Source organism: Falco punctatus, assembly GCF_963210335.1.
Source record: "Falco punctatus genome assembly, chromosome: 4".
In the NCBI taxonomy this organism is placed as follows: domain Eukaryota; kingdom Metazoa; phylum Chordata; class Aves; order Falconiformes; family Falconidae; genus Falco; species Falco punctatus.
In genome coordinates, this window is record NC_137583.1 from 57316241 (window position 1) to 57340694 (window position 24454).

The window sequence follows — 24454 nt, forward strand, 5'->3', positions numbered from 1 at the left end:
GAGAAAGCCATGCTTACCTCTCAGATCAAAAAATACGCAAGAAAACAAATTTATCCAAACTTAGTGGTGAAAGTGAAATATTAAGCTTACATTAATTTATGAAGACCCAGTCTACACTGGTAGCAACTTGTGTAAAGTCTGCTTCTATTGCTTTTTTAAAAGAATTGCAGAATTATATATGAATGGAAGAAGTCTGCTGCAAATGACAACAGTTGACAGCTACTGACACGCTGAAGTATCCAAAGCACACAAGGTCAGGAGAGGTTAGAGACAATCTGATTTGGTTAACACAACTAAGTGAAGACTGTAAGGGATTCAGATTATGTCGTACAGGTCTGTAATAAAAGATTTCTAAACTAAACATTTCCAATTAAATTTTTAAAAATCCCAGAAAGTACCACTGCTTCTACAACATCATATGGAAAGACATTTACAGGAAGAATTACATTTAAACATGTTCCAGTTATACTCCCAAGGTGTCTACAGTCTATTTTTATAATATTCCTAGAAGGGATTCCATACAAACCCCAAGTCTGACGTCTTGCTTGGAAAATAGCACATAGCCTTTTCTGGACGTCCAGTATCTATTCATGCCAGAAAGGGGTCATTTTCATTTCCCACATCTAAGTACTGCAGCAAACCATGTGTGTGCATCATGTTACACAAGAATGAACGTTATTCCAAACCCATCAGCTTCCAAATGTTTTATTGCTTTCACAACTCAAAAAAGGATAATTCATAGAGCTCTTGTCTTTGTGTTTGTCTGCAGCTCCCTTTTCAAAGTACAAACCCCAGACATCTTCCTGAGCAAGTACTCAGCCAGCTTTTCCCTCTCTAGCTGCTACTTGTTTTTCCTGTAGTAGCTCCTCTTCTTTCTTCTTGTGAAGTTTCCTAAGATATTCATCAGGCTCAATTCCTGCCTCCCTTAACTCTGCCATGGCTTTCTCCAGCCGGTGCAATGTACGGGCACTCTGCACTTTTCGAGCAGTGATGTACAATGTAAATTCCTTGAAGCCCATCAGTTTACAGGTATCCACTTCACAGATATTTTTAACATCTTTGGTTTTGTCCACCTGGGGGAAGAAAACTAAACCTGACATCTTTTCCAGATCTTCAATATTTACTTGGAACTCAGTGAGGTGGTGACTGAAACCTATGGGATTGTTTGGCACCACAAAAGCCCCCAGTACCAAGGGTTCTGTAGATGATGCGCTCCGTCTGGCAAGGATCACCTTGTATAGGTGGGATGGCACAGCTACATCATCCTTTCCGATTACCTGTCAAAAGGAAAGCTATGTTACAGATACAGATCTTATCAGTTGAAGGGGAGTTAAAAAAAAAAAAAAAGATGCAAGACTAATCCTACTATGTCTAAAAATGAGCCATGGCATATAACTACACATCAAAACCATGTGCAATGTTATCAGACCAGAAGCTTTCCACAGAGGGTGGAAAGTAGCTGGATTGGGTCTTGCTGGGATGGAGATAGCTTTCCCCGTAGCAGCCCTCACAGTGCTGTGCTTTCTGTTGGTAGCTCGAAAGGCAGCTAGAACACACCAGTGCTTTGGCTGCTGCTGAGCTGCGCTTGCACAGCATCCAGGCTGTCTCACCAACATGCCCCCCTCACCAGCAGGCTGAGGGTTGGCAAGATCCTGGGAGGGGACACAGCCAGGACAGCTGACCCAGAATGACCAAAGGGATATTCCATACCATACATCTGCTCAGCACATACATCCATACCATACATCTGCTCAGCCACAGCGCTAAGAGAAGGGGGAGCAGGGAGGCATTCATCATGATGTTGGTCTTCCAGAGCAACCGCTATGCACACTGAAACCCTGCTTCCCAGGAAGCGGCCAGACACTGCCTGCTGATGGGAAGCAGAGAACAAATATTTTATTTTCCTTTGCTTCTGCATGCAAGCCTTTGCTTTTGCTTTATTAAACTGCCTTTATCTTGACCCACAAGTCTTTTTGCATCTTATTTTCTCCCCGCCCCCCTCCCTGTCCTGTTGAGGAGGGGATTGATGGAGCGGCCTGGTGGGCACTTGGCCAAGTCAACACACCACAGCACCATTTCTTTGCAGCCCCTTATATAGCTGTTCAGGAATGAGCTAGTTTTTTGATGCCTGAATCTCTCAATCAGGAAAAGCAGGGCAAAGAACGCTTCACTGCAGGGTTATTCGCTCACTGTTGGTAAAAAAGTTTCCCAGAAAGTTCTCTGCTTTTCGCCTCTAACCCACTGGCATTATATTATACTGTTAAGAACAACGATGCAGTCAAAAGGTCAAAAGATTAGTCAGTTATTGCCTAAATATTTGTAAAGATCAGCAACAAGAAGCTCTGGTAGAAGAACGAACTCGAATCTCCCAAGCAGATGCAACTTCAGCTACAGCTGAAACTGAACCAGAACCAAATCTGAAAAACACGCTTGGAAAGAGGGAGTTAGCCAAGACCCCAGCTCCCTGATCCTGGTGCAGATCCCTAAGTGTACTCTACCTGAAGGGATGGTAGAGCTCATTTCTCATACTGCCCCACACTGCTAATGCTTGGAAAGCTGTTTTCAGTAACGGTGGCTCTATATTAAGTCCCTGACCTAACAGTTCCAAATCATATGCATTTTAACATGCATTTCAAATCAGCTCTAACTTACCTTCTGTCAGCTTTTTTTTAATCTCTATTACCCATACACAGGTTGCATTTAAAAGCTATGTTACCTAAGTAAGCATTTTTTTGAGGGGACCTGGATATAAAGTACATTCAGTCACTCAGTATCTTGGAAGAGAAGCTATCCAAAGAAAATGCACCTGTTTCTTCCACAAATTCACTACAATTCAACTTAAGAGCTTGTACATGTTGGGTTTCCTGCTGGGTCACTCAGACAAGGATCCAGGAAATTAACTGAAGCACTGGGAGTGCAGGATCAGGACTCTGAATTCACATGACATCTGTTAAAAGCTCTTACATGTATGTACACAGTAGACACCCCACCCTGGAATAAGGTGTCAGGAAGAAGTCCAAGGAAATACACCTCTTGATGATAAACATAATCTCTCCAGAATTCAAGATGTGACGCTCGTACATGCAATGTATTAGGTTTGGTGTTTTTTTCTTCAATATTGCTGAACTGAATCTGCCATGCTAAAAAAGTACAACAGGCTCACACACGGAAAGTCTTGAGTTTTGCATAACCCTTCTGTGCAGCTACCCTTCTAAAAGCTGTACTTCTATTCTAATGGCAACAGAAGAAAAAGATACAAACACCTTACAAAAACTATAAAGGCATCTTATTTCACACATAAACCCCAGTAATTTGGTACTATTTCTAGTATATGCACTACCTGCAAAAGCAAAGACTGCTTGTTTTGATTTTTTGACAGTTTTTGTTAGATACAGTTAAAATATAATTTCAGAGAAAGCAGGTATTTATTTTACTGCCACAACAACATTAATAGAAAGTATTTTACAAACTAATTCCATGTATCAGTCCAGACAGGCTTTGTCCATTCATATGTCTGATATAACTCAGTCACAAAAGAAACACTTCCTATGTATGCTTTATTCTGAGAGTATTCAGCACTTTGGCAAAAGAAAACATGTTTTTACAACTAAACTTTGCCTGTGGCTACTGAATCACCAAGGTTCACATCAGTCTATTCCAATAGTTAATTAATCTCAGTTACGAATTCTTTCAGCACTTGAAGTGTGTCTTCTACCTCTGTTGTCAGTTTTTTACGTGACCAGTCTTAAAGACTTACTGGTTAGACCAAAACCAGAGAAAGTACCTTCAAGAGAAAGGGAAAACTTTGATAATGTTTTTTTTAGGTTTTGTACGATAATGTAGTAGTAACATTACTACTGCCTCTCCCAAACATGCTCTTAGATTTCTTTACTCTGTTACAGAGTATTTGCCTCCCCGTCCCCAAACTAGGCTATTTAATAGCTTTTCTATAGTTTAAACTTTTTTTCTTGTGGGTTGGGGTTTGTTTCTTGGTTTTGTTAACAAAATCGATCTTGCTTATGCCACCAGCCTTCTCCTAAATAAAGCTCTGCCTAGACATCTAACAGTCATTGAAACTGGTAAGCAATAAATAAATGCCTTATGCCAAATCTACTTTCCCTTTCAACGACAACAGATGTCTTGATAGGGAAATCAGAGCTCCCGAGTGTCAAAGCACTTTGCATTTAGCATTCAGTGTGGGTGAAACCACAGTTACAGCTCTGCAGGATCAATGGCATAAATAATCAAAACTGACTGATGCACAGGTAATTTTAAAATATACTAAAAACTACGCATCAACACATTGTTATACCTGGTGGGTTAAAACTGAATTCCAAAATGAATGGTGTTGGGAGTTCAACCTATCTGAGATAGGTGGCACTCAAACTGGGGAGTTTCTACATGCGTCTTACAGGGGTGAGAAGGAGGGAGCCAAGAAGCATTAAGAACCCTGAGGGGGAGAGGAATGAGTTCATATTCCCATATTCACCCCAATGCATCCAGTAACTGACACTATTGAAGGCAGAAGGTTGCAGTTCCTTTTCTCCCGCTGCAGCGGGCAGCTTGCAGCGCCTGCCCTGCAATCCCACCTTCTGCACACTCTAGGGCAGGGCAGAAGAGAAGGGAGGCTGTACACAGCTGCACTATACCCTGAAGCTGCTGGAGCCTCCTGAGAGAAGGCAGTAGCGAGACTAAAGCCTGTTCCCCAGATTATCCCTGGGCCAACAATCTCCTGACCTGCAGCATTCCTGCGCAGTAAGCCGCGCACTGCCTTTTCCAGGGCCCTTCACATACTTTTTCCCCACTATAAATACATGTCTGTGTACCAGGTCCTCCCCAGCTGAGTTCTCTCCCCTTCTCAACACCTCCTACAACCGCCCCCCGCCCCCAACCTCTGCCTGTTGTATAAAAGACTAGAGGAAGAGCAAACATGCAGATGGAGCTGCTACAAGTATCTCCAATTAGGGGGTATATAGCATATGTAAAACAAACAGGTGAATGAGTGTTGAGTGAGCTAGCAGAGGGAACAGGGGATTGAGTCTGAGGACTGAGTGGGTGGATAGAAAGGCTGGGGAATGAATAGAGCTGCACACAGAATAGTTAGGTATGAAATGGAAATGCTGAATGCCTGAAGTGGGTGTTAAGGAAAAACAGACCCCGTGCTTATGTAATATTATGCAAATATATACATTCTATGCAAAATAATGCACATTTATGCATAGTATATGCACCTATGAAGGAGGTAAGGAAAGAGAGGACTAGTTCAAAATGAAGGAAGAATTGGCCTTTTGAGAAATGTAGCTCTTAATACAACTCAACTCTACACAGGCAATGGCCATACACGTAATTTATGTACCACTTCAGTTCCACATAAGCTTTCTTTTGAGGTTTAAAATAAAATTTAAGTAGTGCACAGGCTTTATACTAGTTCTCTGAATAGCTGTAAACTACTCTAATTACATCACTGAGTTCTAATACTGTCAGAGTGATTAAAACTTCAGCCTCTGAACAGCCAGAGTCCACAAGTGTCCTTTCCTTACAGGAATCGGGGCATAAAGTTCTATCCCCAGCTCATTCTGCCGGAGGAGAATACTATCAAAGAAGGGTGCCCAATTTCTCTGACAGAGTAAATATGCATTACAAAGAATATCTAAGTTTTGTCCTGCAGTTTAATGCTTATGTGAACCAGGCACAGGATGCACCACCAATAATTTATGCAGCCAGTGTAACCCAATGATTTCTGTTAGAAAAGGAATGCAGTTCTGGAACATGCCATATTTCCATCATTCTGCTCTGTAATATACCACAGTTTGCTTTTTTATGGGAGTAGGTAGAGAAGCTATAGATAAATGTTTCCATAGGCACCCCCCGCATACAGCTCGACAGACAGGGAAGGAAGCTGGATTCTCTAGAAGTCAAGTTTGCAACAGAAGCAATAGGTAGGAAAAACAAACTCAACAATTCATTTCCTATTGCCACCTAGAGGATTCTCCTACCTAACTACAGCGGTCTGAATCATTGTTCTGATCTGCACCATTTCATTTATCTCAGTGCATGCCTAATAGAGCCAGACAGCATATGCTTCTATTGTAACGGAATAGAAAATAGGTTAAGATTATCCATGCACAGATGTTGACTTTGATTTGTACTAGTCTATCCACAGGCAGCAGATGATCTTTCAGCAATCAATGCCTGAAACAGCTAGCTGTCACAGCTGGAGAAGAGCAGCATTTTTAACAGTATCTGTGATTCAAAAAAAAATTTATGTGCTAATACAAGCAATAAATTCCAGCAATGGCCTGTTGAAAATCACTACTGTCCCACATGTCTTCACACTACGGTGATAACAGGCCACAGGGTAAATTTTTGTGCAATCCTTCCATTTTGTTATTCCTATAAAATTTTGCTTAATCTTTCAAATTTTCAATAGCCTCATAATAGAAAAAAAAAAGCTATCAAGCTAAAAGCCTTCTTTTTATAGCATTAAATATATTCTTTTCCATTCATCATTTGGGAAAACAACGTGAAATTTCAGATACTATTTCTCTTCGTTGTCTGTATCAGTCCAACGTGAAAACATTCATTGCCCTAACTTTCAGCAGCTGCTTGTTCCTTTCACTTTTGCTTTGCTCTTACTTTCTTTGGTGATTTGGTGGTGGCTGAAGTCCTACAAGTGAACTGTAGTCATCTAATAATGCAACATTATGATAATGTAATTTTCAGCATAGTGTTTATTGGTTTTTATTATTATTGACATTGTTATTGACATTCCACAAGTGTGTATAAATTTGTTATACTCCTGGATGCCCAATTAAACGTGGACAGCTGTCATGAGGACAGGCCATTAAAATGTGTGCAATTCCTGACATTTAGAGATGTTTACATATTGCTAAAACAACAAACGTGTTGGTAAGCAGTTATACAAACTTAAAGAGCTCACAGGGACAGATAAAGATAAGGGCAGAAGTAATATGATTTCTTAAAACAGAGAGAACTCGGTGAGCTTTGATAAATCCGGTCTCTTAGCCAAGTCACTGGATGGGGATTTGTCTTAAGCTTGGCTTTCCTTGTGATTTTTGCCAAATCCTTAAACTGTTCTTGGTCGTAGTTTTTAAAATTGGAAGGACTAATTTGATACTATCTGGGGAGTGCTTAAGTATCACAGTAAGTAATGAAGACATTTGCTAAAGTCATGTAGGGTAAGTTTAAGCACATGCCATTAGCTAATTTTACCTTCGTGGTGGTAGTCAGGCAAATAGGAGGTAAATCCCTAAAAATGACAGTCTGGAGTTTATGAGAAAGAAAACTCCATTCTTAAATAAACAGGAGAAAAGGAATACATAAGGTGTAATGGCAGAACACTTCATACTATATTAGAAGAAAACAGAGTGTTACTCTTACCAGAAAGTTTTAAAAATACACAAATGTTACCATATTTTCACTTTATAATGGAGTTCTTAACATCTTCCCAGAGCAGTAACAAAATTATCTTCTTCTGAAAGGGTAGGAGGAATTCTTAAAAGCAAGGACTCTCGAATCTGAAAGTAGTATTTTGCCACCTAGTGACTAGAAAATGAAAATCAACCGTGAAGAGCATTAGCAGAAGGAATTAGCCTTTCATCAGCCAGAGCCAGTTCTGGACTGGCAATTATCTGAGATTCTCTTAGAACCTGGTAAACAGAAATCACATCCAATAATGCCTTAACTGCCAGCACACACCGAAGAGTCCTTGTACCAGAGGTACCATCATCAAATACGTTAAAATGATAGCTCCAGAAATTCCCTCTGCACTCTACTCTTTCTTCACTCTCACTCTCGCTCTGTATAATAATCTGACTTTAGAAACAAGCCATACTGCAAACCAGAACAGACTGAAAACAAGCATACACACAATTCTCTGTGTAACAGTGCTTCCATCTACGTCTGGCAGCAACAAAATTAAGACTTCTGCCGCACTTCTTGACGGACAGAACTCAAGGACATCATTCTTGTCAACCAAAATAAGACTGTAGCTTTCTCTGAATAGGCATTCATTTTGTTTTAGCTGTAACTTGAGGCATGATACTGATGAGGCCCACCAGATGTTCTACTGTAGATAATATTCTTGCTGATACAACCCCAGGTTTGACAACCCAGAGCTTTATTGTAATTTGATACTAAATTCTGTATAGAAACAGACTTTTTGGCATTATAAAAACTCCCTTTGCTATCAGTATAATTTTATTTACTTGATCATTGTGACAGCATTAACTGCCTTCACTCCAGTTCCTTTTGGATTTGTGTTAGGCAGCACTGATGCTGTTGATATTGTTTTTTCCCCAATATTTGAGAGAACTCTGTCAGATAGCATTGAGAAGAACCGAGGGATGTGAAGGCAAACCTAGCAATACAGAAAATACTACAGATAAAAATCATAGTAACAATCTGCAACAACACTGCACAGCCAAGCACTCCAAAATGCAAATGTACGTACTTGAGGAAAATTTAATTTGTTATGGCTGGTCTGATTGCTACTGCCAAATCATTTGGCAATCCTAAAAAAGAAAGAAAAAAAAGAGATGGTAACCCCCCCCCTCCCCCGTGCCTAAATACATATTTATGATATTAAAAGACAGACACTTCACCACCACCCCCTTGTTGATTTTTTTTTTTTTAATTAAAGAGGGTGTGTATACACATTATGATACTGCATTTATATGGTGACCAATGACTACTACTTCCACAGAATCCACTTAGGTTACTTAACACTGAATGCGCTACAGTCCCTATCACTACTCTTCCCATAATAAAAGAACCTTTGGGATGGGTACAGTGCTAAATAAAAGCAACCCCATAAATCTGTCCTGCACGTTTGGTGTCTCTTCTCCTCCAATTTTAACCCACTGTGTATTATTTTCATTTGTACATCATGTCTAAATTTAGGGCTGACAGCTCCAGACGTTTACACCAGCTGATCTAAGATCTAGTCTTTTGTACGTAAGTTTTATGGGACGTGTATAATGGACCTCGATCCATTAGTTGCCTGTGTAGCCTTGAGCCTATCTGGAGCAGCCAACAAAAAGTAACAGTCCCCAGTTTATTTCCTCCTTTAACAAGGTTTCCTTTCCCTGTAGCATCTTGGCTAGGAGAAAACCTCTACTACTTCTGAAAGTTGACTGGGGTAAACCATAAAGTACCATCTTATATGTGAGAGGTGCAATGATTTCCCAGGGACTTATCTGCCACAGACCTAGGTGACAAGTAAGTATATCTTCTGGTACAGTTACCATGCATCTCTGGCACAGCCTAGTCATTCAATTTTGAAAATTAAACAGCAGATATGATTCCAGTATGAACCCAGTATATCACTGAAATGTACATTAAAATGTTTCTTCAAACAACAAACAAAATTTTATCCAAATTTTACTTCCATTCACTAACCAGAGCCAATTCTTCTTAAATTAGTATTTACTACAACGGCATTGGGAATAAAGAGGGTGAAGCATTGAGTGTGACACGGTAGAATTATTGCAAAATTTGTACTTCAAATTCCAAAATCTGCTGACAGAGGAAAATCACTACAGTGACAGTCACTGGAGAAGAGTAATGTATAAAACAAGACAATGTCATTTTGATTTGATCTGGACAAAGATGAAAAACCTGTGTCCGCCTCTCCCATGACATAGAACAGACCTTTCCTGTTGGCATTCTATTTTACATATATTCACAAAATATGTTTTTCAGCTACCAAGCATGGTCATCAATCTACTCTTTGCAATAAAAGCCTCCACTGCAGACAGATGAAATGACAGAACATATCTGAGGATACTGCAAGTTCAGCCAATAGATAGAACAACACTGGCATCTAAGGAGTTCAAGGTTAATTCCCTTTCTGGAATTAAACAACAAATGGTACCAGAGTCCAAGCAGGAACTGGGAACAATGCCATGACCGATGCTCTGTTGTTCCTCTATAGTGATCTAAAAATAACCTTTTTGGATGTCTGATGAGAAAAACACCAGCCTGTGAAGCCATGGATACATGTTTCACTGTTCCTTTAGTCAAAAACAAGGAAACTAGGATTGAAAAGAGGATCTGAGACCAATCGGTGCAGGCACATTCACTGTAGTACTTCAGTGTTTTCTTTTTTCCACAGTTCTAGTCTCAGAGAAGAAGAAAAACATGAGAAAGGAGCCCAGCCTTAGCAGTCACATTGTCAGATTATAGGTTGTAAATTTCAGTACTATTGTGTATACTGCAGCACTTCCAAAACAGCACATACAAAGGACACCTTCTCATATCAGCTTCATAAGCACAAACAATGAGGACTAAAAGCCTTTCATTTCTACGGCACTTGTTTGAACCCAGCAGAGTTCACTCTGAAAGACGGCTAAGAGGTACCTTCCCTTCTCATCAGCTGCCAACTCTTAGCACTGGTTTAGGGGCAGAATCCCAGACTACAACAATCAACGGCAATGGCTGCAATTATATCGAAGGTATCTGTTTGAAAAGAATTTCTCTCCAGTGCTTTGACAGGTTGTGTTCCCTCTTCTAAGTGTATGTGTTGAGATAAGAAGGGAAAAATAAAACCAATCCCAAAATCCAACACACCACTCCACTTTGAAGTCTCTCTCCCCAAAGGACAACTTCAATGACAAGCACAAGAACTTCTGCCATAAAGAGATTTCAAAATAACAAAACAATCCTCACACTGTATTTATTTACACTTAGGAGTGTAGCCAAAGGGAACCCAAATAAAACAATTTAATGTTTTAAACAAACAAACAAACCCCCTCAAAAGTAACATTTTACTTTTCCCACTTGTAGACAGCATTATCTGTACTTAAATACAGCTTAAATACAAACCAATTTACATGATGAATCTCACCATAGGAAGCTGAGTAAAGGATTTATGCGTGTGGCCAAATGGTGAAACGAAAGCATGAATACCATCATGTAGCATTCCACCGTTTTCAGTCCAACACTGAACTTCACTTCAGTTTATATTAAGACCAAAAGTGATAAAACATTCATAAAAGACCAGAGTTGTCATCAAACCCAAAGATGATGAAGACATCTTGGCAACAGACAAGAACAGAACGATATGATAATCTAAGCAGCATGGACATTTTGTGCCACTATTATTCTGTCACCATATCCTGGTAGCAAGTTATTTTGAATAAAAGGCAGTAAGATGCAGTGCCTGCTCTTATTTCTAGCTGGAGAATATTAACATTTACATTTCAAAACCAAAATGGGGAGCCACAATAATTTCTCGGAAAATGTAATCTTTCTCTTCTAAGTAAACACTTTCTCTAGGGGAAAACTAGAGAAAAATGACCAAGATTAAAGTGAAGCAGTTCATAGATGATTCAGCTGCTTCCTGGAAAATCATTTCCAGTTATAAAACGTTCAAGTCAGCTCAGGATTTTTAATTCTTTGCTATGTAAGACAAATACGTATTTTTAGGGATAAAAAAAAAAATGCAATATCCTGACAGCTACAAGGAGGCAAATTCCAGCAATCTATGTGCAAGTCTGGAGAACTCTTATGGTACCGTTCTGCATGACAGTAAGCTAAATGCTCAGCTCAAGGCCGTTGAAAGGAAACATCTCCCTCCTGCTCCCAGCTATGTGCTTTTGGACGTATTCATGCTGTCACCAGTAAGCGCTGGACTCCTCTGTGTGCTGCTCTATCTTTCTAGGGCAGTAGAAAACAAGCCCAATAAGCAAATAAAGAGTCTGGTATGGATGGTCTTCTATTGCATTGAGTAATTAGGCATCTTGTGGAAAGATCTGACAGTCATCACTGCTGGCAGACAAGGGAAAGGACTGAAAAGTATAATGGGCAATGGCAAAGTCATCACTCTCCCTTTGGGTGACAAGGAACCACTGCCAGTCTAAAGCTGATTTTGCCACTAACATCACGTGGCATTGGTCATATCCCTTAACCACGGCTTATTTATCCACTTGCAAATGAGCACAGCTGTCACCTTCCTCACAAAGATGTGGTGAGAGCTGAAGTTTGGAACTGCCACTGAATATGCAATTATTATTACTGCATTTTCATATGCATAATACATGACTGTCTGGGGAAAAAATAACAACAAACCCAAACCCAAAGCTGTGATTTCATCACAGTCAAGGTTATAGACGTGCAGGTGGGGATATGAGACAGTTTTTAAAGAAGTAAAAAGGTAAAAGTGAACAGGAAAAATTAAATACTATTATGACTGCATTCCAAGTTCAATCAAATGGAAATCACCTGTGTATTTATAATGGAGAAACAGTGCCTAAATCTTACCGCTAAACAAGCCAGTATTGAAAACTGAACATCTCTTTCTTTTGTGTCTCTCGTATCCCTCTGAAACAGGGGCTTGTTGTAGCAAGCTCATTCATTGCTCCTCAGAGAACTAGTTGGACAGCTGAATCACTCACAAGCTGAAGCTGCAGTTGATCCAAGTACTTATTTTCAAGGAAAAGTGTTTTTTCAAGAGGCGCAAAATACAGCATTTGTTATTTGCATCATGCTAGCTTTCATCTAGCAACTGAAGACAGCAATAATATCTCATTACAGCAGGGGCAGAAGGTAATACTCCCTCCCTTGAATGCCTTACTATGCTCAGATCCTACAGACATCTAAACACATGCTCACAAACAGCAAATCCAGATAAGTAGTATTAATTCACCCCTCAACTTGATAGCTTTCCCTATCTGTCTGTCTATCAGCGATGGTTTCTAACAACTGTGCATGATCAATCCTACACCCTCAGGGTATTTTAAGCAGGTAATAAAAATAGTGGACCAAAAGATGAAGGGGGTGTATCAGTACCATGGACCAGTGATTACACTGCATCCACCTAAAACCTACGGAACTTGCAGCTGACTTTGGTCTGCTCAGAATCTCAGTTGCAAGGTCTCATCTAAGTGATGCATGCAGGATATCGGCAACCAACTGCTTTTGAATTAATGAATAGAAGTATTCCAATACCCTATATAGTTCTGAGAAACCTAATGAATAGAAGTATTCCAATACCCTATATAGTTCTGAGAAACCTAAACTACCTTTGTATTGCACGGTCTCTAAAATACATAAATAAATGACTGAATAGATGCCTACATAACAGCAAAACCCACTAACTCTCTGCTTAGAGCCTGACATGTATTATGGAAATCAGGAAACAGCTTTACTGCAAACTGTAAACAGACATTTAATAGATCCCTCTTTGTAAATAAAACACATTATTTTAAAATTACACTTTTTCATGTGTAGGCAAGATCGAACATCACTGCTGATCTTGTGCCAACTGGTACTAGACATTCCCTACATTTTGCGTGTACTAGGATATTTAACTTTGTTTTATCAAGCTACAGTATCACTTTTAAATAAATGTTACTACTGCACTGTTAACGCAGCAACATATATACATACCTGATAAGTAACACTCTTCTTTCCATCATCACTTGTTTCAGGCAAGGTCAGAGGTCCAGAAACTACCCAAACATCCTCAAATCTCTGGGTCAATTCCCGACAATACATTTCCATTCTGGAACATATTTGTCAGATAGGGTAAAGTCAGCTGGGAAAACATAATAAACTTTGAAACATACTGTGAAGGGCAAGATAAACATCTGACAGTTTGGGAGCAGTTTTCCAAACTATGTGACTGACTCAATTCAAAGAGGGAATAATGCAGGTCCAAGTCCTACTTGCCACTTGTCACAGGTTCACTTATTTACAAATAGGGATGTATTATCGCACACATTTGAAAAAGGTTTCTGTAGCCTTACCACTGGTGCTGAAAATCTGAGTTCTCTACTTACTGCCACACTTGACACTAGAAAGATACCGTTGATGGTCACTTGGGGTTAGTAAAATACTTATTTTAAACAGCAGGTTGTGGCATTCTTACTGCGAAAGATTTTACCACGATACTCAATTTGTTATGCTCCTTCCCAAGGAACCAACATCCCATAACAGAAAGCTCTTTCTGTAGCTCACAGTACTTAGGAAAGTTTCTATGCACCATTCCCACAATCTACTTTATTTTTTTTTTAATATAAAACTGTTTAAACATAGAGTAGTATGTTGCTTTTGCCTTTTAAACTAACTGATTCAGTTCACAGCATAAAATATTTCTCCAAATAAGAAGGTTTCTGGATCATGCCTATTTTATATAAAACAAAAGATTATAGCCTGTCTTCGATCTAACACCCCAAGTGTTAAATGAGTCACGTACAGTGAGCACCCACTGGTCCTTTACTAAAAGACAGAGTTGCACTTAAACAGACAGAGACCACAACATGAGCCAGATGAACCCAGCTAATCTGGCTGCCTCTGAAACAGAGAGGTTTCACCCCCTTCTTTGTTTCATCCCTATTCCTCACACCTCTCCTTTGGGCCACCTTTAGCACTCTTCATCTCTCAATAGCCTAGAACAAACTGTTTTGATTTAATGAGTTAAATCAGCTCACACAAATCAGAATTAGCAGGAATGAGCCCTTTCTTCATGTGATATGCCAAAGCATTGATCACAAGCTAATTTTTTTTCCTGCTGTTGTCAGCTTTGCTTCCAAGCAGCTCAGCTCCTCAGGCTGTCTCATGGCATGGCAATACAACCACCACCTGGCACAAGGAAAGAATGGGAACAAATGCAGCTAGGGAGCAAAGTGCTTTTGGTGGTAGCCAGGACAGAGAACAGATTACAGTGACCACGAATCACACTGAAGACAGAAAACAACAGTTAAACATCAGAAAATAAGAGAAGCACGTGTGTTAGTGGCAAGAGAACAAGAAATGATTAAAGTGCAGTTAGACCACACCACTGAGCCAATCTAATAGCTTACTATCTAACAGCTTGCTGAAAAATGCAGTCCTGCTCTCCCCTTTCCTACTGCTCCCCTTGTCTGCCCCAGCTGAAAGTCCTACTCCATCTTCTACATTGGCTCTGGCACTTATCTCACCAGTTGATCCAATTTTCTAATCTGGTAGAAACATAATCAAGCAAAACAAGATGCAAGTCAGTTCAACTAGGTTTGCAAATGGAACTGACTCCCCAAGAGTCAGATTAGTACCACAGCTGGAACTAGGAAAGCAGCAAAAATACATGGCTGGAGGGCAAACACCACTTAAAAACCCCAACAGATTATTAAACTAAATTGTATTATTTACCTGCACCTCAGAAGACAATTCAAGAAGCAAGCAAGGAGAAGGAGGGGGAGGAAGAGAGTACTGAAGCCAGGAAGGGATACAACACACGTGAAACACGGTATCCTTAAAACTATTCATCACTATACAAGTGACTGACAGAAAAAGTGGCACCAATACCTTCGTCAAGCATTTAAACTGTGGGGTTGGGAGAAGGTGCTAATAGCTGCTTAAATGGTGGGGCTGATAGTGCCAGGGGAAATTTTCAAACACTCCCCACGATCCCCTTATTAGACAGAGATCCTGCTCAAGGGAAATAAAGGGGGTTTCCAACCTTGAATTAGTATAAATGCCTAGGTTTGGTATAAGGAAATTTTATGCTCAAATACTTCCAAGTATTAAAACAATACCAAAAAATCTCTTAACATGTTATAGCATTTTATTTGTCTATAAAACAGTACAACCTTACTGAAAGCCTCATAGGATTTTATATGCATTCTTGTAAAACTGGAAAGCAGTGTGTAGTTGAATGACAATACACTTTTGGTAGACTTTTAATACAGTACTGTATATAATTCTGCTAACCTTTCCTTGAGTGAACCTTGTGAAAACCCTAATTTTCCCCTCCTGTTTCTGAGTCTTAACATTCTGTAAGTCCTACGCAAGGAGCACTGGATGAATGCTACTTTTATTAATGTTTTCCTCTGCTCCCAGGAAGGAAAGAATACAAATCCTATGTGAAGAGATTTAAATTTATCAACCACTCACTTCACCTCAAAGCCAATCTAGCCAGTGCTCACAAGTGACAGAGAACCTGCCTGACTGCTACTTGGAAGCCAGCACTTGAAGAAACACCTAAGACCTGAAGTAGTCACGACTCAGTGGGGAGCACTCAGATCTTCAATTCAAAGTGAACCAATGTCCACATACAGAGATGGGAAGCACTTTTTTGAGGAAGAGGTGTTAAAGCAAGATCTAAACCCTTTCCTTGCTTCTACTGAATTTTCCTTGAGGACAGAGATGTTAAGCCTGGTACCTCTACCCACATCAGCCAGAGAAGTAATTTTATCTTTTTCCAAAAATGTCCTTTAGAGTTTTATTGAATAAATAACTAAAGCAATTGTTATACTGTTCTTGCACTGTAAGGACTGAGCTGCCTTTCATTTGAGAGAAAGTTCCTATGATCTCTACAGATAGCCTACAAAGTGCTGTAGAATACCTGGACATGAAGAAGCTTTATAAATATAGCATTTTTTGTTTATGCCACTGCCTGGTGTTTTTCACTTAGTTTACTTAAAAGCAATTTCTCACCTGTTCCAAAATCCAGCATTATTTTCATAATTCTGAGGCACGATGTTGGACAGATAAAATGTTTCAGCCATAGCTCTCTGCACAGAGAAAGAAAATAATATAATTTAAACATTTACAAGCTGAAAACACATTTTAGAAGTTTTCAGATCAGAATCCATTTCTAGTTTAGTCTTCACATGATCAACATAAAAGTTCACATAAAATCTAAGTCAGAACATCTCAAAAAAATATTTTGGATTATGAGGTGCATAACTGAGGTTACAAACCTTGCAAAACGTATCTACTTTTTGGGGCTTTGGGGGCGGGGGTTGACAGAAATACAGCACAAGAATGTCCAATTCTAGAGGCATAGGAATCACTGTCACCCAGTGTCAGTTTCATAACGTCTTTGGAAGTGACTAGCTACTCTTTTTTTTTGAATGAGAAGGATGCTTTCACCCATGCTTGTCATTTATTTGACTGCCTAATGGGTAACTTTTTCTTTCCCTTGCAAGTAAAAGTTTTATTAAAAATATTCATCATTATTTTATAAATTCATAACATGCAGGTGATGAAATTATTTACGAGACCGTAATGGTCAAACATGTACATATCTGCCTAATTTTATCTTTCAAAAGTGTTATAAACCTCTCTGAACAGAAGCCCACATGTCTCCAGATACAAAGGATGTGGCACTGAAAAACAACGCCCATGCAGGCAAATAAAGAAAAAAATTTCCAAGATCTTAACCCAGAATCTTCACAGGTCCTGTACTTGTCAGTGTTTTTTACATAGTACTTTGTCAAATTGAAGGGGCTGACAGAACTCCTTAGAATAATGAGCAAATACTACCCACACTAATTACAACTGTGAAATAAAAATTTTATAATCCTTTATTTGAAAGATTGTATCATCTCACCGCATTTCAAGCCAGGTACAGGATCTCTGCACAGGTAGCTTACCAGCAAAATCTCCCCAAAGACCACAAATAAATAACCACAAAGGCATTTCCAGTAGAAGTAAAACAACTGGTTCTTTCATCTACCACATGCCACTGCGCTGTCACTCTACCCCACCGCATACTGTTCTGTCTGGTAGAAATACAAATTCAAACTGCTTCTTAATTGACAAATTGCTGCATTAGGCACATTTCACAAGAGGATCCAATAAATCCAAGGCTGCTTTGTTAGTCCGCCAAGGCATTAGAGCATGCTTTTCTTACAGCTCAAATAAATGGCAGGTGAAGACATTTTATAGACTGAAAGAACTATGGCAAAAGGTGGTTCTAATTTACCTCATACACACTGCCAGAAAGGAAAAAGCCTTTTAAATCATCCAAGCAATCCCCTTGCCGATACAGAACAGTACTTAACAGCTTCTTTGCTCTGCCCAATCTAGCCTTAAACATCTCAGCACCTGTTGGCCAGAATGAAGTCACCGTACCCTGTCTCCCTTGAACTGAGCTTTGGAAGACAATTGAGGTTAGTCTGATGAAGGTTATCATCTTCATTTTACAGGTAGACAATGTGACATACAAGAGGTTGAGAAGACTTGCTTAACACTACACTGTTCAAGATATACTCACATCTTCTCTGCCAAACAAGCTAATCAAGGTGTAATTTGATGAAGTATGTCACCAGAGCATGCACCTGATTTAGATGCCTGAAGCAGACTGTGAGAGCATCTACAGTGCTCAGTCAGGAACAGACCTTGTAACTCCAAGTCCAGATCTGTGCATCAATAATGAGATCATGTTCCATCTCAAAACAAACTGTAAAAGGAACACTGCACATTACTTTAAAGGGTCTTTTGACCCTTTCTGACTGAAAAACACAAATTAAAAAGAAAAAATAAAATCCTACTGTTGAAAATTTGTTATCTCCCGCTGGTGCCATGTGTCCTCGTGACCATCCGCTCCCAAGGTAATCTTCATTGACAGCACTAAACATTAGAGGGATGTTAGGATCTGGTCTGAATTTACAGTGCCTTCGGTCCGCACTGCCTGAGGAATAACACACCAAATTGTTAGGTTATCATTAAACCATCATAAAAACAAGACAAAAAACTGGTTCTGTCCCATCTTGCCAAGTGACCCAAGCTTAAGGATTCCACACATTCATCTAAATTGGGTATTTGTCTTCTCAACCATAAAAAAGAATAACTCTGCTTAAATACCTGTGCTTCAGTTCTCAATCCGTCCCTACTATACACTGGAAATTCTAACATGCTTTTACAGAGAAAAAGCAAAATACTTTGGCCTTATCATAAATACAGGCACATTAAAGGCAAGATTGCTAAAGATATAAAGCAGTATATATTCACTCTTTAGGACAATTAAGATACACAGATCTTCACTACAACCATTTCTTCTTTTTCCAAGCCTAGCCTGAAGTAGGATGGGTATATCTTTATAAAATTAGACTTTGTAAAATAATAAGACTTTCTCTTGAATGGGTTAAGTAATTTGTTCTTCATGAACACAGAAATAAACATAGAGCTTTCCTGTTCCTTTCCAAGATTCCCCTTCTGCCTGTCCAGACATTTGGGAAATGTCCACAAAAATGACTAGGCCTAAAGTCTTCTGGTAGACAACAACATTTTGCAGGGAGGGTTGGGAGGGGAGCTAACTTAACTGTTGAAGAGTTGGCAGCCCATTCTAAGTTGCTGTCTTCACTGGGGAGCCTGTGCCTTCTTCCCAGGTTTACTGGTCATACACCTACGTTTGTGTCCTTCCACTGTGTGAAGTCCCAGTCAACTCCTTGGAAAAGAAATTACGCTGAGTAGGCTGCAACTTTGAGACTACTTCATCCCAAACACTGACTGCCTCCTTGGAAAAGTGATGGTCAGAAGAGCCCTGCATGAATTATTCTGGCACTGACAACCTCCTGTAACACACCATCTTTCTTAGGAAACAGCTTGGGACCTAAGAACTTCCATAGTTAAGGAAGCTGTTCTAGAGAAGCAGCAGAGGTACGTGCAAAGGCTAACTCAGCTGTGCCTGTGCAAGGGCTCCACACAGGGAGTGGCACAGCATGCAGCTGGAAAATAACTGGCTTAGAGCACCATCACTGTGTCCACATTTTTTTCTCCAAAACGACAATATAATTCGAAGTATCTACAGCATACTGATTTCTTTCTTTATAAAATTCAGGGTGTCATCTTAGGCATAATTTCATAGATGCAATATACAGGACTGTTTTATAGTCTCTTTTCATTTAAGCATGAATCCGGGCCTGTACACACCAGAGAATTTTCCTCAAACTCAGCAGTTTATAGAGCACCTCCTGTTGCTATACAACGCGAATGGCAATTTTCAATAGTGATCACTGCTAGCTGTTAAAACTATTCTTTCTTCTATAGCCGACTGTGCATGCACAGGCAAACTGCAGCACTCTGGCTTTTTTGTCATGTCAATACTATCACTGAGCACGTTTGCACCCTATGCTTTCCTGTGCTCCATACTGAGAAAAAAAGTGTGGTACATGTCTCCATTTGGCAGCTCTTTGAAGAACACAAGGATACGCAAAGACCACAAGGAAGAAGGGATGAGGCGGACAATGAGCATGCATATGGATAATGCATTTCTTGGAAAACAGTGCCTGTAAGCAATTTCCTCTTTGCATAAGTCCATGGAGGTGATGTCAAAACATAGAGGTGGTCAGAGCACCTTTATGCACTGCAGGTAGAAGGAAGGAGCTTCACCTCTCTTTTATTTTGGTAAAGCATGTGACATGATACTTCAACACAGGAGTGATGCTTAGGAAGCCACACGGACAAGTTTATCAGTGTGCAAAACAACAGAATTCTTATTTTTAAAAAATCCTATTTAATCTCAGTATTTACGACAAAGTATAATCTATCAATTAAACTTGAAAAACAGAAAAATATATCCTTATTTATTTTGTGTTCACTGCTCTGACGAAAACAGCTAATTTCTTCTGTAACCAATTTTGTACATCTCATATACATGTAAAGATAATTTCTTTCCACTATGTTTTTTAAACATTTAAGTTCTTACTTATCAATAAAGTACATTTTTTTACATCACAGCCTTTTAAAACTCCGGAACACCAAAGGTTTTTGTGACCTTCCCCGAACAACACAGTTCTACCTCAAATCTCAATTGGAGTAGCTATCAGACATAAATCAAGAGTTGAATGCCTCAAGATGCTTGATCTCAGCTTGCAGGTTACTTGTATCTGATCATTTGGAAAACATTTTAGCAATTCGGCTATTAAGGCCCACTTGAAAGTAAGCCTGGCATTACTGCTTTCTTCTCAGAAACAAGTGGAATCAATGATGCTACTTAGGGGTTGGTTATAAATATTTTCAGGATCACGCTTTTAATTTTGAAAGGTAATTTGAAGACAGTGATTAAGATATATTTAGAGGGCTACTGCATTCATAAAACATTTTACAATTATACAGTTACCTCCATTACTAATAATTTGCCTTATAAAAACTGAACTAATGCTATAAACTTAATTTACAATGACTGTATACTTCTCATATTTCATTCACTACTGACAGCAAAAAAAATCACTGAGCCTCTGTCTTGCATAAAGAACAGGAGAGAGAGTATTAGATAATGCACATCAGAAAATACAACAGAACTGCATCAGCGTAAATAATGGCTGCAGTAAGTAGGTAATGCCCTATCCATCTTTGAACAATTACAGCAGTTGAAGTCCTTTGCTCCATTTTTATCTCACAAATGGACATTCCTCTTTTCTTCCCATTCTGAGCAAATCTCTAAGATCTGCACATGAACAAGTCTGGTCACTAAAGGCGCTGACTCCACAAGCATTCACACATATGGGGCAGTACCTAAACTGGCATAAACTGGACCACAGAACTAACTACACTAGCTAAGGAAGCAAAAGCAATTTTCATGTGCTTCAGCAGTAACACTGATCTTTGCAGGTCTGAATCCAGTAAGGAAAGTTTAATTTTCAGCATTTCATCTTTTCTCCATTCATGTTTAAAAGAGGTAAGTTAAGCTTCACTCCTGCAACATGACTTAACAGACACAGCTATATCAATCTGGTGCTTACAGACTGTTTCATAGCAGAAATTTCCCACAGAAGGTAGCTCTAGTTCTCCTTCATTCCTCCCTTTCATAGCCCTTGGGCCAAGTGTATCTTGCAGGCTTCAGGACATTGTACATCCAATACCAGACTAGTCCCAACAAGTGAAAGAACACTGAAGAGGCCTGCCAACCTGCAATGACAGATCACTTAAATCACTAGCAACATTAGACATATACTCTCATGAAACTGACATCCACCCAGAGGCACGCTGCCTCCAGTAGGATTGTGAATGGGTGGAAAAATCCATACCTAGAAATCACTATAGTATTTTTCTCCCTGCTTGCTCCTGGGTCCACCTTTCTGTGAACAGCAAAGCCCATTCTAGGCATCATAAACGTAAGCAAATAAATACCTACATACCCAGCATCTTCTGTTTTGAAATATGTTCTATCACCCATCTAGGCACTCGTTTTGCCTGGTCATAAGACAATGCATGATTTGTATAATATCTGGTCTCTGTTCCAGCTTCAGGGAATCCATATTTTTCCAGCAAAGACTCTTCTACTGGTTCTAAGAAGAAAAATAAACAGAAAGCCATCCAAAGATGAAATGGGATCAGAAACAAGACAGTAAGAAAAGTATGTCAGTGGATGTAAATATACTGTATAGGGAACTACTTGAGGTTACTGCCACAATTAAGACCTAAAAAAAATATGGAGAGCTATCCAGTGAAACTCCCTTCTACAAAAAAAAAGTTGTGCTTTTCATTGTGTCCTCACATGAGGATCTCAGCTCTAGGACTAACTCACCCACTCTACTGCCTACCAATATCTACCTAGCAATTGCCTTGGGCTGGCCTTCAGAAGAAAAGCTAACAGATACTTCGGAACAAATCAGTCAAAAAAAGAAGTTACGGACACGGGAAATCAAAACACACCCATCTCACCCTTCAGAGTTGGAAATTACACTCCTCCTCACAAACTGAGATGTAGGAGTTGAGCAAAAGCATGAGTCCTGCAGTCACCAGGAGTGTGTGCTTACACTCTTCTGAATGAATGAAAGCTTCACGTTGAGGATTTGTTGGGGGTTTTTTTGTTGTGGTTTTTTTTTTTTTTTTTTTGCAAGTGACATTTTTGTCTCATGGAGGAATATTTACAGCATCTTACTGACTTCCTTGTCCTCCAGCCATCTGTTCAACAGCCACTTGTGTTTTTAGAGCCGTTCTTCCTGTGCTTTCCAACAGTCCGGTGCTTTTAAAGCCTTCAGGTTTCCCCCCGGGCCCGGTGCCCCCCGCAGCCCCCTCCCCACGCCGCAGCCCCCTCGGCAGGTGGGCCGGGGCCTTCCCAAGGGGACAGCCACCACCCGTGCTGGCCACAGCTCCCCGGGGCAGCCCAAGGCACGCAACAGCTTAAACGTAGCTATAGCCCGACCTGAACTGCATGTTTAAAAAGAAATATATATATCTGTGTGTGGTGACATTACGGGGCCGTTACCAGATCACACCAGGCTGCTGCCCTCCGCTCCCCACTGCCACACGGGACGCTTGCTGCCATGGTGGCACGAAACCCCCTCCCTGGCAAGCCACCAGCGCCTCGGCGGGAGCAGGTGCGGCGAGGAGGCTGCGTTTCCAGCGCAAGTTACAGCCCAGCATCCCCAAATAAGCCCCCCACGCCCCCAACCCGGCGCAGGTACCAGGGAACCGCCCGCCCTCCCGCCCCAGGCTGGGAAAAGGCTCCCCTGAGGGGAGGACGCCGGTTCGGGGCCGCACGGCTGTGGGGAGCCGGGCCGCCGCGCCCGGCCTCCCCTCTGCCCGCGGCTCTTACCCTCCGGCAGGGCTCGTCCGGGGACCGGCTCCAGCTGGCTCTGGCTGCGGAGAAGCCGCCACGCAACCCAGCACGACACGGCGGCGCCCGCCGCGGCCCCGCAGAAGAAGCCGCCCAGAAAGCGGCGGTGCCGGGGCAAGGCCGCCATGGCGGCGGGCGGGGGTGTGCAGCCGCGGCGCCGCGCTACCCCGCAGCGCCCCCTGCCGGCTTGGCTGCGGCACCGCGGGCGTCTGGGCGCCATGGCGGCGGCATCGCCTCAGCGGCGCCGCGCAGGAAACCACCGGCAGGGAGGAGCGGCGCGGGGTTTGCCCGAGAGCGGTGGGGGAGGGAGGGCGAAGGCGCGGGGCTCGCCCTCACGGGGGCCGCAGGGACCGCTCGGAGAGGGGCGGCCTACCGAACCGCCAGCCGGCGAGCACCGCAGCGTGCAGCGCGGTTGGCTTTAATCACCTTCTGGTGATGTGGCATCAGGCTTTCTGTCAGGACCACCACCAGCCCGATTACTGCTGGGGAGTTTTCCCGCACAGGTGCCCGGTAGTGTTTGTATGGGCCTCATGTGGGCCCACTGCAAGCATTTCCAAGCCAGCACCAAGCGTGAGGCGTTTCTGCTGAAAAAAAGGACCAGTTTAGCCATGGAAAACACCAAAACATGAGGGCTGCGTCACCACGCTGTCAGCTCACTGAAGGCAGCTTGCCCTGTGGTCTGGCCACACTTTGGTTTGTGGCTGAGGGCATCTTCTTGTCTCATGTGGGGACTAGGAGTGCAGGGGACTTGGGCTTCTTTTTTTTTTTTTGTTTTTTTTTTTACCTTTTGTAATCTTCTTCCAGCTCCAGTCCCCCTGCCTCACAGAATCTTTTTCGGTGCCCTGCTGAAGTGGGGAAAAACCCCACCAAGCCCACGGTGTATGGAAGCTGCACCTCGGTCCCCGGCCTCAGCTCCCCCTGGCAGCAGATAGCTCACGCCGAAGCCATTTCCCTGACTGCAGTTTCCCCGCCTGGGAACCTTGCAGCACTCGTGCATGCTGCGTGGTTGCTAACAGCCTCCCTCGGAGGAGGAAAATCTCCAGCCGTCTTCATCAAGGACCTGGTTGTGCGGTTGCTGTGGGCACACTGTGAACAGGGGTGTGCTGGTTCACAGCAGCTGTACGTTCAGTGTTGTAACTTTCACTTCCAGCAGCTGTTAGGGAA

At 41.3% G+C, this 24454-nt stretch overlaps 1 protein-coding gene across 1 annotated transcript; it reads right to left on the reverse strand.

Moving 5' to 3' along the window:
* Positions 1–689: 689 nt before the first annotated feature.
* On the reverse strand, positions 690–23514 carry EXOG (exo/endonuclease G). The gene is made up of 6 exons (XM_080386925.1): positions 23270–23514; positions 21867–22016; positions 18279–18418; positions 16438–16514; positions 13411–13525; positions 690–1277 (listed from the first exon to the last, which is right to left on the reverse strand). Exons 1-6 carry the CDS (start codon positions 23508–23510, stop codon positions 816–818), a joined length of 1185 nt encoding a protein of 394 aa, XP_080243051.1. The 5' UTR covers positions 23511–23514; the 3' UTR covers positions 690–815.
* Between the last annotated feature and the right edge of the window lie 940 nt (positions 23515–24454).